The sequence below is a fragment of the Saimiri boliviensis genome, chromosome 11 (assembly GCF_048565385.1).
Source record: "Saimiri boliviensis isolate mSaiBol1 chromosome 11, mSaiBol1.pri, whole genome shotgun sequence".
NCBI lineage: Eukaryota > Metazoa > Chordata > Mammalia > Primates > Cebidae > Saimiri > Saimiri boliviensis.
In genome coordinates, this window is record NC_133459.1 from 42369436 (window position 1) to 42385437 (window position 16002).

A 16002-nucleotide genomic window follows, 5' to 3' on the forward strand; every position below is an offset into this window, starting at 1 on the left:
TTATATGAACCACATTATAAAGGAGAGTGATATTGTAGACCATAAATCAGGCTCATGGTACATACTTGATAAACATCTTATTAAATGAATGAATATAAAAGAAAGAAATTCACTCACCTTCTTTTTTTTTTTTTTTTTTTTTGAGACGGAGTTTCGCTCTCGTTACCCAGGCTGGAGTGCAATGGCGCGATCTCGGCTCACTGCAACCTCCACCTCCTGGGTTCAGGCAATTCTCCTGCCTCAGCCTCCTGAGTAGCTGGGATTACAGGCACGCGCCACCACGCCCAGCTAATTTTTTGTATTTTTAGTAGAGACGGGGTTTCACCATCTTGACCGGGATGGTCTCGATCTTTTGACCTCGTGATCCACCCGCCTCGGCCTCCCAAAGTGCTGGGATTACAGGCTTGAGCCACCGCGCCCGGCCCACTCACCTTCTTTATGGGCTCTTAACTCCTGTGCCAAACAGTCTAATATTTCATTTTTTCAGATTCTTTTCTAGTGCTTGGGAAATTTTAAAAAAAAATCTGCTATTTCAAGGTGTTTTGAGAGTGGGAACAAGCCCCTTAGCCTCTGTACCTGTCCTCTGCCCAGCCTCTGATGCCCTCATGTGATTGCAGGTACTCTGTTCCACCTGAGCATGGAAAGCGCTTGGAACGCCTCGCCAAAGGTATTGTGTCTCCCCTGTTTGCTGGGTCGGACTCTCCTACGAGCTGTACTTCTTGCTCTAAACCAAAACGTGCATTCCCCACGGTCAGATTCTTGCAGGTCCTATCACAGGCCTGCAGGCGGGGGTGAGTCACATTGGGTACCGTAAGAGGGCAGCGACAGAGCCTTTTTCTTCTTTTTTCCTGTGCAATGACTTGGTCATTCCTTCTTTGATTGTCTGTGCCTCAGTTTTACTGAGCAGGAGTGCTTCTTTGACCAGGGATAATGAACCAGACTCAGTATGACTGGTGTTTCCACTAAAGATCCAAATGTTAAAGAAGAAGTTGAATTTTTTGTTTCTTTTAAGTGGACTTAGATAGATTTGTACATCTAGAGAACATACTTCAGGAAAGCCTGGGTAGATAATACTGTAGCTGCATTGCTGAAGAAAGAACAGGGGTACAAGTGACTGGAGAAAAGGTCCTAAATAGTTTCAAAGCTCTATAAGAACAGAGGCAGCTTGGGTGACCTTGGTTTCCCAAACAGGATTTCATTACCCATGTAATGCCTCCAAGGGAGTGAGCCCAGAGGCTCATTGTAGAATCTTAGAATTCTACAATGCGGAGCTATGAGGATCCCTGGAGGTCACATTGGTGATTCATCCTGTTTATTATTCAGATGAGAAGCACAGGTGTGAAGTGACTCCAGGATTGCAGAGCTGGTGTGGAGCACTGTGTTAACCCATATCCTTTCAATTAAATAGGCTTTTTCCCTGGAAGTGCTCAAAGCTGTGAGGCATTTCTTCGCCACAAGATGACCCTGATTTCTCCGTTAATGCTGAAGAAATATGGAATTCCCTTTGACAAGGTGAGCTGATGTTACCTGCAGAAGTTCTTAGGCTTACAGACACTACTCTTTCTGGCCTTTGTTTTACAGAGTTTTATTCTAGTTCATCATTATACCAGGACAGGGCCAAAGCTTAATCAAACTACGTAGCAACACTTTGCTCTAAGGGCAATAAAGGTGGGGCACTGTACCTTCCTGGTGCCAGAGGAGAGTCAGATCCCTTTGAACAAAGTTCATTTGGAGGAATGGTTAATTATCGTCTTGGCATCTGCTAAGTCTAGGCTTTGCATTTGATAGAAGACAGCAAGACCCCAGGGATTTTATGACTTACCCTTTGTTGCTCAGCTAAGTTGTGGTGGAGCTCAGAATTCCAATTCTGTGGACTTCTGCCATTTGAAGCAGCTGCTTCATGTCTGCTCTTGTTCAGGTGACTCAAGAGGCCGGAGAGTTTATGATCACTTTCCCTTATGGTTACCATGCTGGCTTCAACCACGGCTTTAACTGTGCGGAGTCTACCAATTTCGCTACCCGTCGGTGGATTGAGTATGGCAAGCAAGCTGTGCTGGTAAGTCTGCTTGATTTCTTTCTATAACACCATGGCAAAAATGAGCAAATTCTGGTTAGATACATTGGCTGGTGATTAGAATATTTCTTGAAGCTGCTGGAATTCAGAAACAGAGGGGCTAGCAATATGTCAAAGTATGAACATTGTGTGTTCATAAGGAATTTTAAAAATGTTCAGATTTGGGAAGTATAAAATGAGGTTCTATGCTTAAGTCTGTTAGGTACTAAAACCACATCCATACACGTTGATATTCTTGCCTTAGCCACTCTGAGATTTCTCTGTTGAAATTCTTAGGGGTTTCCTTTACTTTAGGGAAACAGCAGGGCTGAGCCTTTGACTGGTAGTAGTAGATTTGTCTGTATGTTCCTGGCTTGGACAGAGAAAAAAGGCAGGTGGCTGTTAACCATCCTGTGGGCCTAAGTGCAGAGCCTAACCACCCTCTGTGACCCCGAGTTAGTGCCCGGGTATATTTGCCCAGGTACCATGTATTCTCTGCCCTTTTCCCCCTGCGTCCCTTCATGTTTGTATTTTTTTTTTTTGAGACAAAGTTACACTCTTGTTACCCAGGCTGGAGTGCAATGGCGTGATCTCGGCTCACCGCAACCTCTGCTTCCCGGGTTCAGGCAGTTCTCCTGCCTCAGCCTCCTGAGTAGCTGGGATTACAGGCATGCGCCACCATGCCCAGCTAATTTTTTGTATTTTTAGTAGAGATGGGGTTTCACCATGTGGACCAGGATGGTCTCGATCTCTTGACCTCGTGATCCACCTGCCTCGGCCTCCCATCATGTTTGTATTATTCCTGCAAGGAATAATACACCCTCAGCCTGTGAACCAAAACAATGTGGTTATAAACCATCTTGCACTTGTTTCTATGTGGAGGGAGGAGCTAGGATGTGAGGGTGAGTGGAAACAGTAAAGCATACTTACCTGGTGCTCCTCTGGTTCCTGATGACAGTGCTCCTGCAGAAAGGACATGGTGAAGATCTCCATGGATGTGTTTGTAAGGAAGTTTCAGCCAGAAAGGTACAAACTTTGGAAAGCTGGGAAGGACAACACAATTATTGACCATACTCTGCCTACGCCAGAAGCAGCCGAGTTTCTTAAGGAGAGTGAACTGCCTCCAAGGGCTGGCAACGAGGAGGAGTGCCCAGAGGAGGACATGGAAGGGGTGGAGGATGGAGAGGAAGGGGACTTGAAGACAAGGTAACCCAGCAGCCCTTTGGTCCTGGCTGTGTGAGGGAGGGATGTCTGGGTAGGTCCCATAACCTGCGGAGAGACTGTGCTCCGGCTAAGGGGAGTGTTGTTGGTCAAGGCTCCAGAAACTGGAGAGCCACAGCATTCAGGCACTTTCTGAATGAGACACCCATAGTGGGCATGTAGTCTCCTGGAGCAGGGGATCATTTCTGTGAGGGCCAAGGGCATGTATGTACGAAGGTCGGGCTCCCTGTGAGCCAGATAAGTCATGTTTTCTCATCATATGACAGGGTCTTTTAAAAAGAAGTGTAGTGTGGATGAGACTCAAGGGCATTGGTGATGTCGTGATTTAAGCCTGCAGTGCCATTGGTGGCTGAGCCAGGGGATCTGGCTCTGAGGAGAATTGATCCTGGGCCATGTGGTAAAGAAAGGAGGGACTGTTCTTTGGTACCTACCGTATGCCAGGCACTTTGACAGCTACTCTGCATACTATTTCTTTTCTTCTTCTTTTTTTTTGAGATGGAGTTTCGCTCTTGTTACCCAGGCTGGAGTGCAGTGGCGTGATCTCGGCTCACCACAACCTCCGCCTCCTGGGTTCAGGCAATTCTCCTGCCTCAGCCTCCTGAGTAGCTGGGATTACAGGCACGCACCACCATGCCCAGCTAATTTTTTGTATTTTTAGTAGAGACGGGGTTTCACCATGTTGACCAGGATGGTCTCGATCTCTTGACCTTGTGATCCACCCGCCTCGGCCTCCCAAAGTGCTGGGATTATAGGCGCAAGCCGTCGCGCCCAGCTCTGCATACCATTTCTTAATCCTCATAACAAATCTGAGGTGGGTGGTAATAGCTGTATTTCCCAGATGATGGAACAAGCTCAGAGAGGTGAAGACCTTTGTTTCAAGTCACACAAGTAAGAGGTGTTCCTGAGTTTTGAGCCAGGCCTGACAGGCTCTGACCATTCACTTTGGGTTGTGTGTGGATGTGTGTGAATGTGTTTGAGTAAGTGGATGTATATGTGAGCTCTTAAAAGATTTGCCCTCTCTATCGCAGCCTGGCCAAGCACCGAATAGGGACAAAGAGGCACCGAGTTTGTCTTGAAATACCACAGGAGGTGAGTCAGAGTGAGCTCTTCCCCAAGGAGGAGCTGAGTTCTGAGCACTATGAGATGACGGAGTGCCCGGCTGCCCTCGCCCCCGTGAGGCCCACCCATAGCTCTGTGCGTCAAGTTGAGGATGGTCTTGCCTTCCCAGGTTAGTTGACTATGGTGTATTTTCCACAACCCTAACTCCACATGTGTCCCGTGTTAGACGCCATATTGAGTGCTGGGTCAGAAATAAAAAATGGAGAGTGACAGGTCTGTGAGCAGGTAGCGTACTTGGAGTATGAGAAGTGCTTTGGGTAGGGATGTTCAGGGTGGACCGGGCGTGTAGGGAAAGGCTCCTCCCTCTGCCTGATCAGGGGTCAGGGAAACACTGGAGGTTTTGGTGAAGGTGACTCTTAAAAGGTAAGTAGGACCTTCCCCTGTGGACAGAGAGAGAGGAGGGATGTAGAAAGGGCGTCCCAGAGGGGAGGAGCAGGGCACAGGCCTGGAGATGGGAAATTTTTTTTTTTTAGAATGGAATCTTGCTCTGTCATGCAGGCTGGAGTGCAGTGGTGCAATCTCAGCTCACTGCAACCTCCGCCTTCCGGGTTCAAGTGATTCTCCTGCCTCAGCCTTCCAAGTAGCTAGGACTGTAAGGTGCCTGTTACTATGCCCGGCTAATTTTTTTTTTTTTATTTTTTTTTATTTTTAGTAGAGATGGGGTTTCACCGTTAGCCAGGCTGATCTTGAACTGCTGACTTTACGTGATCTGCCTATCTTGGTCTCCCAAAGTGCTGGGATTACAGGCATGAGCCACTGCTCCCTGCAGAGATGGGAAATATTAATAGCATGGTCCACATGGGGAACTGGTGGGGCATTTCCCTCAATTGAATGTTAGGGTAGAAGGCAGTTGTGTGACCCGGAGGTGATGCTGGAGAAATAGGAGATGCTGTAGGGCTCCCGGCCATTTTCATTTGCTCACGTGGAAGCTTAGAAAGCCATTTATATTTTAAGAGAGGGAGTGGTAGTGGTGTGATCAGTGTTGTTCAGCAGTCACTTGGAAGGTCATTGAGACTAGATGAGAGAAAGGCTTGTATCTGTCTTGGGTCAGGTATGACCCAAATATGTGGTCTGCTGACAGCCAGGTAGCACTTTGGACTGAGACCCTGGGCTGGGCTGGCTTCTTTTCAGCAGATTTTCTTTACTTTTTTCCCCTCAAATTAATTTATTTATACTGCCAGATAAAATTGTGCATATTTGTCATGTACAACATAATTTTTTTTTGTTTTTGGAACAGGGTCGTGCTCTGTTGCCTAGGCTGGATCACAGTGGTGTGAGCACAGCTCACTGCAGCCTTAACCTTCTGGGCTCAAGCAACCCTCTTGCCTCAGCCTCTCAAGTAGCTGGGACTACAGGCATATGCCACCATACTGGGCTAATTTTTAAATTTTATAGCGACAGGGTCTCACTTTGTTGCCCAGGCTGGTCTCAACTCCTGGGCTCTGGCAGTCCTTCCATCTTGGCATCCCAAAGTGCTGGGATTACAGGTGTGAACCACTGCCCCTGGACTAACATGATTTATGTAGTATATATATGTTGTGGAATGGTTAAATCTAGCTGATTAAAATATGCATTACTTCACATAGTTATCATTTTTGTAGTGATTACATTTAACATCCACCCTCTTAATACTCTTGAAGATCTTCAGACTTTCTTGCATGGGGTAGGTAGCCAGCTTCTCTGCTGAGCTCAGGCTTGCATTTCCTGCCGGAAACTGGAGAAAATGGCAGCTCCCCCTTACTGAGCGTCTGCTGAGTGCCAAGCGGTGCTTGGGAGTCCTATTTACTAGCCCTGTAGGTACACAGTAGCATCTTCCCGTTACAGAGGAAGAAGCTGCCCATGTTTCTTGTGCTTTGCCACTCTGCCTTTCATCGGGTTCATGTGTGCAGGAGGAACTTGGCTCTGTCTAATGTGTATGTGTGTTTCAGATTATTCTGACTCTACCGAAGTAAAATTTGAAGAACTCAAAAATGTCAAACTAGAAGAGGAGGATGAAGAGGAAGAACAAGAAGCAGCTGCCTTGGATCTTTCTGTGAATCCTGCGTCTGTAGGGGGACGCTTCGTCTTCTCAGGTTCCAAAAAGAAATTGTCTTCTAGCCTGGGCTCCGGCTCTTCACGGGATTCTATCTCTTCCGATTCAGAAGCCAGTGAGCCTCTCTCCTGCCGAGTCCAAGGGCAAACAGGAATTCTCACTGTGCACAGTTACGCCAAAGGGGATGGCAGGGTCACCGTGGGAGAGCCGTGCACGAGGAAGAAAGGAAGCGCCCCCAGAAGTATCAGTGAGCGGGAGCTGGCAGAGGTATGGGCTCCAGGCAGTGGTGTAGGCTGGGGAGCTGTCCTGGAAGACACCCTCTGGGGGAGGTGGATCTGTGTGGCGGAGGTGCCGCAGGTGTCCGGGAGGGCAGGAGAGATGCTCAGTCAGTGCCTTTAGCCTGCAGTGGTTGTGTCAAACAAAAGCCTGCATGGCATTCAGTCTCCCAGCTTGTTCTTTGCTGGGAGTTGCTTTTCTCTTAATCTATGTGGCTACTGATTCCAAGAATTGTATCAGTGCAGCTTCAGTCACAGCAGGAGATCCTCCTCAGCCCACTTGGACAACAATGCCCTTTTTATTTTTGGAGACAGAGTCTTGCTCTGTCACCCAGGCTGGAGTGCAGTGGAGTGATCTTGGCTTACTGCAATCTCTGCCTTCCAGGTTCAGGCAATTCTCCTGCCTCCAGGTCCCAAGTAACTGGTATTACAGGTGTATGCCACCACACCTAGCTAATTTTTGTATTTTTAATGGAGACAGGGTTTCACCATGTTAACCAGGCTGGTCTCGAACTCCTGACCTCAAGTGATCCACCTGCCTCAGCCTCCCAAAGTGCTGGGATTACAAGCCTAAGCCACTATACCCAGCCTTTTCAATTGGGATGGGCGGGAACTCTTCCTCTGACCCTCATTGCCTTAGTGGTACAAAGGTTAGAATGGCCTCAGTTGGTGCCCATGTGTTTGGGGTTTGAGATGAGATGGCCTTTCTTTTTCGGCTCTTGTTGCCCAGGCTGGAGTGCAATGGCGCAATCTCGGCTCACTGCAACCTCCACCTCCCAGTTCAAGCGATTCTCCTGCCTCAGCCTCCTGAGTAGCTGGGATTATAGGCATGCGCCACCACACCCAGCTAATTTTGTATTTTTAGTACAGATGAGGTTTCTCCATGTTGGTCAAGCTGGTCTTGAACTCCTGACCTCAGGTGATCCACCTGCCTCAGCCTCCCAAAGTGCTGGGATTACAGGTGTGAGCCACTGCACCCAGCGGAGATGACCTTTCTTACCTTAAAATTCAAGGGTTCTTTTCTTATAAGCCTTGACTGCCCTGTAGACTCCCAGTATGACATTGATAGAGCATCCTTTTGGAGACCAAGATGCATTCCCAAAGCTATAAATACGAACATGTGTGTTTAGGCTTCCTCCTTAAATACATGTTGTCACCAAAAGCTGATTCCTGCTTTTGTGCAGAATGACTCTTGGTGGGTCTGCCACTCTGGGTGATAAGAGTCATGTCAGACACAGCCACACTACCCAAGCGATATTCCCTGGCTCTCCAGCCTTACCGCTTATATGGGTCAAGTTGCAGCCTTTGGTGAGGGGTGGCAGATAAAAGAAGCCAGTGCAGAAGGTCCTCTTTATTCCCTACTCCCTTACCTTTAGTTTTTAAAAATTTATCTCTTAAAAATCTTTGCAATTTTTTTTTTTTTTTGATTTTTGAGACGGAGTTTTGCTCTTGTTACCCAGGCTGGAGTGCAATGGCGTGATCTCAGCTCACCGCAACCTCCGCCTCCTGGGTTCAGGCAATTCTCCTGCCTCAGCCTCCTGAGTAGCTGGGATTACAGGCACGCGCCACCATGCCCAGCTAATTTTTTGTATTTTTTTTTTTTTTTTTGGTAGAGATGGGGTTTCACTATGTTGACCAGGATGGTCTCCATCTCTTGACCTCCTGATCCACCCGCCTCGGCCTCCCAAAGTGCTGGGATTACAGGCTTGAGCCACCGCGCCCGGCGCGGAAAATTTTTTAAGTATTTACAGAGTACCATCATGAAGCCTTATGTGTGCTCATCATATATATGATTAACATTGGCACATTTGCTTTCTGTTTCGGTTGGCTGCAGTACTGACAGTCCTATTCACATTTCCCTAGTGTTGCCAGTAGTCTTTTAATGGTAGGTTTGTCTCCTTGTTATTAATACTCATACAACTTTTCTCAGTGCCTTCTCTGAATCTCAGGGTACAGTTTTTGTAGACTTCTTTTTTACCATGTGAATGTTCCTCTTTTCATCCCACTGTGGTTGTGGGCTAATGAGCTAATAACTACTGTGTTTCCTTCTCACTGCCTCTGATTGCAGTTCTCTGTGCCTTCTAATGGCAGCTTCCATAAAGGAGGGTTTTTTCAGCCTGGAAACCAGAGTCTCTTAAACTCCCAGTTGCCACCTAGCAGTTCTTCCTTCACAAAGGCCTGGAGCCATTTTGTTCATCCTGCAGTTCACACTGTCCTCTTGCAGTCTTCCTGACTTTCTTGTTTCTGGTTGCAATCACAATCACAAAAGGCAGCTAAGCAATAGCAAGAGCTCACTGTATACCAGATACTTCATGGTTTTTGTTTTTTGTTTTTCTTTTTTGAGAGAGGGTCTTGCTGTGCTGCCCAGGGTAGAGTGCAGTGGCACGGTCTCGTCTCACTGCAACTTCTGCCTCCCAGGTTCAACCCATCCTCCCCACCTCAACCTCCCCAAGTATCTGGGATGACAGGTGCATGCCACCACTCTTGGGTCATTTTCTGCATTTTTTTTTTTATAGAGATGGGATTTCACCATGTTGCCTACACTGGTCTCTAGTTCCTGGGCTCAAGTGATCCTCCTCCCTTGACCTCCCAAAGTGCTGTAATTTCAGGTGTGAGCCAACATGCCCACTGCCCCAGCATATTAAATACTTTATATGCATTGTTCAGTCTTTGTAGAACTGCTTAATCTTATTAGAGAGTCAAGTTTTTGTGGTATTATTTTTGGGCTGGGAGGTGCAGGAAGCCAATAAATAATACTTGTCCTTTTCACTCTCAAATTTTGAACTTTTTTTTCTTTCATTTCAGCTTCCTCAGGTTGAATTTTTCTCCCTCTTTTTTTCTTTTCTTTCTTTCTTTCTTTTTTTTTTTTTTTTTTTTTGAGACGGAGTTTCGCTCTCGTTACCCAGGCGGGAGTGCAATGGCGCCATCTCGGCTCACCGCAACCTCCGCCTCCTGGGTTCAGGCAATTCTCCTGCCTCAGCCTCCTGAGTAGCTGGGATTACAGGCACCTGCCACCATGCCCAGCTAATTTTTTGTATCTTTAGTAGAGACGGGGTTTCACCATGTTGACCAGGATGGTCTCGATCTCTTGACCTCGTGATCCACCCGCCTCGGCCTCCCAAAGTGCTGGGATTACAGGCTTGAGCCACCGCGCCCGGCCTTTTTTTTCTTTTATTTCAAACTTTGGAACTATTTAATTGATGATACAAGAGTCAGGCATATGGAACTCAGAATGTTGCTTTAATTATAAGTTAAAGTCATTAACTTATATAAGAAAGTGACTTAACCTGTGGCCAAATGGCCCTGCTACTAATTTATTCTTTTTTTTTTTTTTTTGAGACAGTGTCTCTCTCACCCAGGCTGGAGTGCAGTGGTGCAATCTTGGCTCACTGCAACCTCCACCTCCCAGGTTCAAATGATTCTCGTGCCCCAGCCTCCCGAGTAGCTGGGATTACAGGCATGTACCACCACTCACGATTAATTTTTGTATTTTTTAAGTAGAGCTGGAGGATGTTGGCCAGGCTGGTCTCGAACTCCTGACTGCCTGCCTCAGCCTCCCGAAGGGCTTGGGTGACAGGTGTGAACCATGCCTGGCCTACTCATTTATTCTTGATGTCTCCAGGCCCCTCTAGAGGCAAAGCATTTTCATGGAAGCACTCAGCTTCAATGTGGTATGGATGTAGGCCAGAATGCACTCCCTCTCCAAAAGATAGATCCTAGTGAAATGAAGCATGACTTTCAAGGGAAGCAGGGTGGGGAGAAAAGCCAGAACTCCTTCCATGTGGAAGTATGCTAGCGGAAGCATACTCTCTCTTGTTCAATCCTCTGCTCAAAAACCACTGAGTCTTTGAGCAGACATGTCTCTCTTGTTCAATCCTCTGCTCAGAAAACCACTGAGTGTCTTCTTGGTTCCTTTTTATTTCTGTATGTACTTCTCAGGTCTAGCCTGATAATAATATCCTAATACCCTTCTCCATTCCATCACCAACCACCCATCCACCTCCAATATGTGCTGGCTTGTTTGTTTGAACTACTTAAAAGTCTCTAAAACGCTCTTAAAAGTCTCTAAAACTGTCTTGGCTGCCCTGCCTCTTCACTCTACTTTGTAATCATTTATAGCATGCCTACTCTAGCCCAGGACTGTTGCCTTCAAGGAACTCATAGTCTAGGATAGATAAAGAGCAAATATTTCAAGTACTTAATGATACCTAATGTGGTATAAGTGGGTGAGTTAGCAGCTCAGCTTGGAGTTGGAGTGTGGAGTTCAGGACTGCCCGAGAGAAGGAAGCATTGTAGCTAGGCCTGAGGTTAGAAGAAGAATGCCAGGTGGATAGAATGAAATTGAAGAGAGAATCTGGCAGAGGAGGGTGTTCTAAATGATCATGATAGCTCATGCCAGGGTCACAGCACTTAGGGGTCTGCAGTGGTTTAGTTTGTCTCAGGTGTATCGAACTGGAAAGGGCCTCAGGTGGTACTGATGGGGGATGTCAAGAGCCAGAACCTGGAGGGTCTGCGTTGTTGCTCTGTGATGTAGTTTGACCTCTTGTGTAGGGAGCAGCAGAAGGGTCCCCACCATATATATCATATGTATTTGGAAATTGAAAACTTGTATAATTAATTCTTTTAAATGCACACACAAAGGGCCAGGTGCGCTGGCTCATACCTGTAATCCTAGCACTTCGGGAGGCCAAGGTGGGTGGATCACCTGAGGTCAGGAATTTGAGGCCAGCCTGGTCAACATGGCAAAAACCCATCTCTACTAAAAATAAAAAAAAATTAGCCGGGCATGTTGGCACATGCCTATAAATCCCCTCTGCTTGGGAGGCTGAGGCAGTGAGAATTGCTTGAACCCCGGCTCGGAAGTTGCAGTGCACACCACTGTACTCCAGCCTGGGTGAAAGAGCGAAACTTCATCTCAAATAAATAAAATAAATAAATAAATAAATGCACACACGAAGATGCAGAGGGTTGCCATGTAGGGTGCCATGCACCTGTGGTCCCAGCACTTCGGGAGGCTGAGGTACGAGAATTGGTTGAGCACGAGAGGTTGAGGCTGCAATGAGCCATGACTGTACTACCGTACTACATCCTGGGTGACAGAATGACGCAGTATCTTGAAAGATGCAAAGCGAATAATACAGTGAACCTACAAATACCCTAGCAGGTGTCAGGTCCACTTTGCTTTGTTTGTCCTGTTTTCAATTTGCTGAAATATTTGTGTTAAAATTATATTACCTTTATTGGTATATAATATACATATTTTTGGGATATATATGATATTTTTAATACATTAATATAATTTGTAAAGATTAAATGATTGTAATTGGGAACTGCATCACCTTAAATATTTGTCTCGTCTTTATGCTAGAAACATTCAAATTATTCTAACTATTTTGAAATGTACAACACATTATGGTAAACTGTAGTCACCCTACTAATTTGTCAAACATTGGGTCTCATTTCTTCTATCAAACTATGTATTTGTGCCCATTAATCTACCTCTCTGCTGAAGTATTTTAAAGCACATCCCAGATACCATGTCATTTCTTCCCTACTTGAGTGTGTATCTCTGAAAAATATGGTCACTTTCTTAGGTAATAACTATGCCATTATTATACCTAAGAAAATTGCGAAAATTCTTTGGCATCATTTACTATCCAGTCCATAGTCAAATTTCCCCATTGTCCAAACAAAATCTATTTTACAGTTGATTGGTTTATATCAGGATTAAATCAAGGCCCAACCCTTTGATTTGTTTATGATGTCCTGAAGTCTTCCTTAACGTAGGCCAGCATGCCTCGCTTTTTTTTGCCTCATCATTGACTTCATCAAGAAACTGTCATTGATTGTCCAGTAAAGGATTTTTATTTATTTATTTATTTATTTTTGAGACAGTGTCTCTCATTGTCGCCCAGGCTGCAGTTCAGTGGCGCAATCTTGGCTTACTACAATCTCTGCCTCCTGGGTTCAAGCAATTCTCCTGCCTTAGCCTCCCGAGAAGCTGGGACTACAGGCATGCGCCACCACGCCCAGCTACGTTTTTTGTATTTTTAGTAGAGACAGGGTTTCACCACGTTGGCCAGGATGGTCTCCATCTCCTGACCTCGTGATCTGCCCACCTTGGCCTCCCAAAGTGCTGGGATTATAGGCATGAGTCACTGTGCCCAGCCCAGTAAAGGGTTTTTTAAGTACTGCACTGATGTTTTAGAAGATTGTTCTGGAGGCAGTATAAAGATTTTGGGGGGGAGGAAGAAGGAGGCAAAATTAGAAATTGTTAACAGAGGTTCTCTTGAAGGTGGAATTATGGATGATTTCACTTCCTACATTTATGCATCATTTGAATATTTTTATGATTTACATGTTATTTTTACAACTAAATACTTCTACTTCAGGAAAGGAGGAAAAAAGATTTGAGACAGGGAAACCAATTAGGAACCCGTTTCTTTAATCTGAGAGAGAGGTAGCGAGGACCTGTGGGTGGTGGTGATAGGGATGGGGAGCAGAAAATGGACTCGGAAGGTAGGCACATAGGACTGGGTGACTGGATGTGGGGTGAGTCAGAGGGTAGCATGGGACGTGAATCGGGTTTCCAGCTTGAGTTCTTGGGATGGATGGTGGTGCCATCCTTATAGGGTAGTGGTTATAAGAAAACTAAAGGGTTTTTTATTGTGAGCCAGGAAATGAGTAGAGTTTGGGTACATCCGAAGTGTGACTTTTGTGAGGTGGGCTATGGAAATACATAAAGCCTTGAAGCTGCGGGTGGGAGTCACCAGGAGGGCACCGGTGGGCATGGAAGAATGTATGTAGAGTGAAGAAGAGTTTCACAGTGTGGGGTTGTGGGAGAGGGCCCAGGTAGCAGAATATGAAGGAGCAGCCAGAGGTCAGGAGAACTAGGAAAGAAGAGTGTGTCCAGGGCCAGGGCAGGAGAAAAGTTTAAGACAATGGGAGATACGGTCAAGTGTGCCTTGTATTAAAGGGCAGGGTCCTGCCGTGTGAGGGAAGTTGAAGACTTAGTGATTGGATTCTGGGGATCTACGGAAGTGGGAGTGCAGGTGGAGGGACAGGAGGGGATGGTTGCAGATAGGTTCTTTTTGTTTGTTTTTGTTTTTTTGAGACAAGGTCTTGCTGTGTTGCCCAAGCTGGAGTTCAGTGGTGCGATCTCACTCAGCTGACTTCAGCCTCAACCTCCCAGGCTCAAATGATTCTCCCACCTCAGCCTCTCAAGTAGGCATGTGCCATCATGCCCAGCTGAGTTTTTCATTTTTGTAGAGATTGGGGTCTCCCTATGTTGCCCAGGCTGGTCTCAAACTCCTGGGCTCAAGTGATCCTCCTGTATCGGCCTCCCAAAGTCCTGGGATACAGGCATGAGCCGCCACACGCAGCCTGTGTTTTTAAATTGTGGTAATATAGACATGATCTCAAATTCACCTATTTTAACAGTTTTTTTAGTATACAATTCAGTGGCAGTAAGTACATTCTACTTTGTTGGGCCACTGTCACCAGAATGCAGATGGGAGGAGATGGGGAATTTATCTCTGAGGGTCATCTAGAGTAGTCAGATAACTACCTCGCTTATTGTAGCCCAGCCCTTTTCAAAAGCCACTGCTCTTAGGAACTCTTCATTGCTTTCCAGCTAGTTCCCTTCTTTGAAGCCCTAGAGTGCTTGCTTCTTAATGCCCTTGTCATAGGCTGGTGAAGAATATAACCTTCTAGAAGTTGGGCTCTGTGCCACATTCATCCTCATTTCTGGAGTTACCAGCACGGTCCACAGGGCTTGGCCTGTGAACCCTTTGTAATGAGGATGAAATGAGTAAATGGAAGGTCAGGTTTGTTTTAGTAAGAAGCCACCATCAGAATTAATTGACTGGGAGGAATAAGGGACAGATAGCAAAAGTTTGGGGCCAGAAGCTGAGCAGCATTGCCCATCCCTGGAGAGGTCTAATAGCATTGGATCTATATTCGTAGACAACTGGGTTCCTCAGAGCACCCTTATATTCCCCCACCCCCACTTTAAGCATCCCCAAGCTGTAATTTGGGCTGCTTGCTGTTCAGGTTCCACGCTACCATCTATGTCAAGGGCCTTTTTAAGGTCAGTCTGGTAAACTGCAGTTTTTGGTAAAAGCACCATGGCCAAACCAAAGCGGTAGAGTTTCCATTAAGTACTGACTGAGCCACAGCCATGTGTCTGCTGCAGAAGGGCTTGTTAGTTCAAGCTGCTTTGAAAAGTGAGTTCCTAAAACAAGGTGGGAGAATAGTTCTTCTCTGTACAGAATAAACCCTGTTAGGAGCACTAACCTTGACCCTGGGTGCCAGATGTTGGAGGAGGGAGCAAAGAACTTAGGAGACTTGAGCAGGCCGGGCGCGGTGGCTCACACCTGTAATCCCAGCACTTTGGGAGGCCGAGGCGGGTGGATCACGAGGTCGAGAGATCGAGACCATCCTGGTCAACATGGGGAAACCCCGTCTCTACTAAAAATACAAAAAATCAGCTGGACATGGTGGCGCGTGCCTGTAATCCCAGCTACTCAGGAGGCTGAGGCAGGAGAATTGCCCGAACCCAGGAGGCGGAGGTTGCAGTGAGCCGAGATCGTGCCATTGCACTCCAGCATGGGTAACAAGAGCGAAACTCCGTCTCAAAAAAAAAAAAAAAAAAAGGGAGACTTGAGCTCCAGTTTTCTTGCAGGAAGGGCCCTGGGAGACTGCCTGCTATCCCACCCTGTCTGCAAGAAGAGGTCTTTGGGGAAGAGTTTGTTACTCCCATTTTACTGGTGGGGCTGCTACTCGTCCAGGCTCACATAGCTAGTTGGTCGAAGTGGGATTTTAACCCTGACTTTTCTGTTATATACCAAGAGAATTTAGAAACTGGAGCAATCCCAGGGAGGGCAGCACTGCTAGGAGGGTGCGGATGCCATGATAGTAGGTGTACTGGTCAGGGTGAGGAAGTGTGAAAAGACATTCAGATATTTGAGTGGACCTGACTGCTTTGGTCAGAGGCAACATGATGGTAGTGGAAAGGGCTCAGACTTCCGACTTGGACACCAGGTCTCCCTCCCTGTGGTTAGAGATCATGTCATGTTCATCTTTACATTGCCAAAACAAGTATTCCCACCATGTACAGGTATATAGGAGGTGCTATGAATATACTGATCATGGAAAAGGTGTCCTTTCCTTTCCCAAGCTGCATTCTGATGTTCTTGACCTTCACCCTTCCAACTCCTCTGGAACTTGCTTGGATCTTAGGATGATCTCCCTACCTCCTAGCCTGTAATTATTTCCTATTGCTACTGTAACAAAGTACCACA

The 16002-nt window shown here is 46.4% G+C and overlaps 1 protein-coding gene across 4 annotated transcripts in view; it reads left to right on the plus strand.

The window, feature by feature from the left end:
* Positions 1 to 16002, plus strand: part of KDM4A (lysine demethylase 4A) — a 57581-nt gene that overhangs the window by 15946 nt on the left and 25633 nt on the right. For all 4 annotated transcript variants that reach the window (XM_039474219.2, XM_039474220.2, XM_074380689.1 and 1 more), the window contains exons 6-11: positions 618 to 667; positions 1409 to 1512; positions 1919 to 2056; positions 3012 to 3259; positions 4303 to 4502; positions 6322 to 6692. In XM_039474219.2, the coding sequence (XP_039330153.1) occupies positions 618 to 667; positions 1409 to 1512; positions 1919 to 2056; positions 3012 to 3259; positions 4303 to 4502; positions 6322 to 6692 (1111 nt within the window). The remainder of the gene's footprint in view (positions 1 to 617; positions 668 to 1408; positions 1513 to 1918; positions 2057 to 3011; positions 3260 to 4302; positions 4503 to 6321; positions 6693 to 16002) is intronic.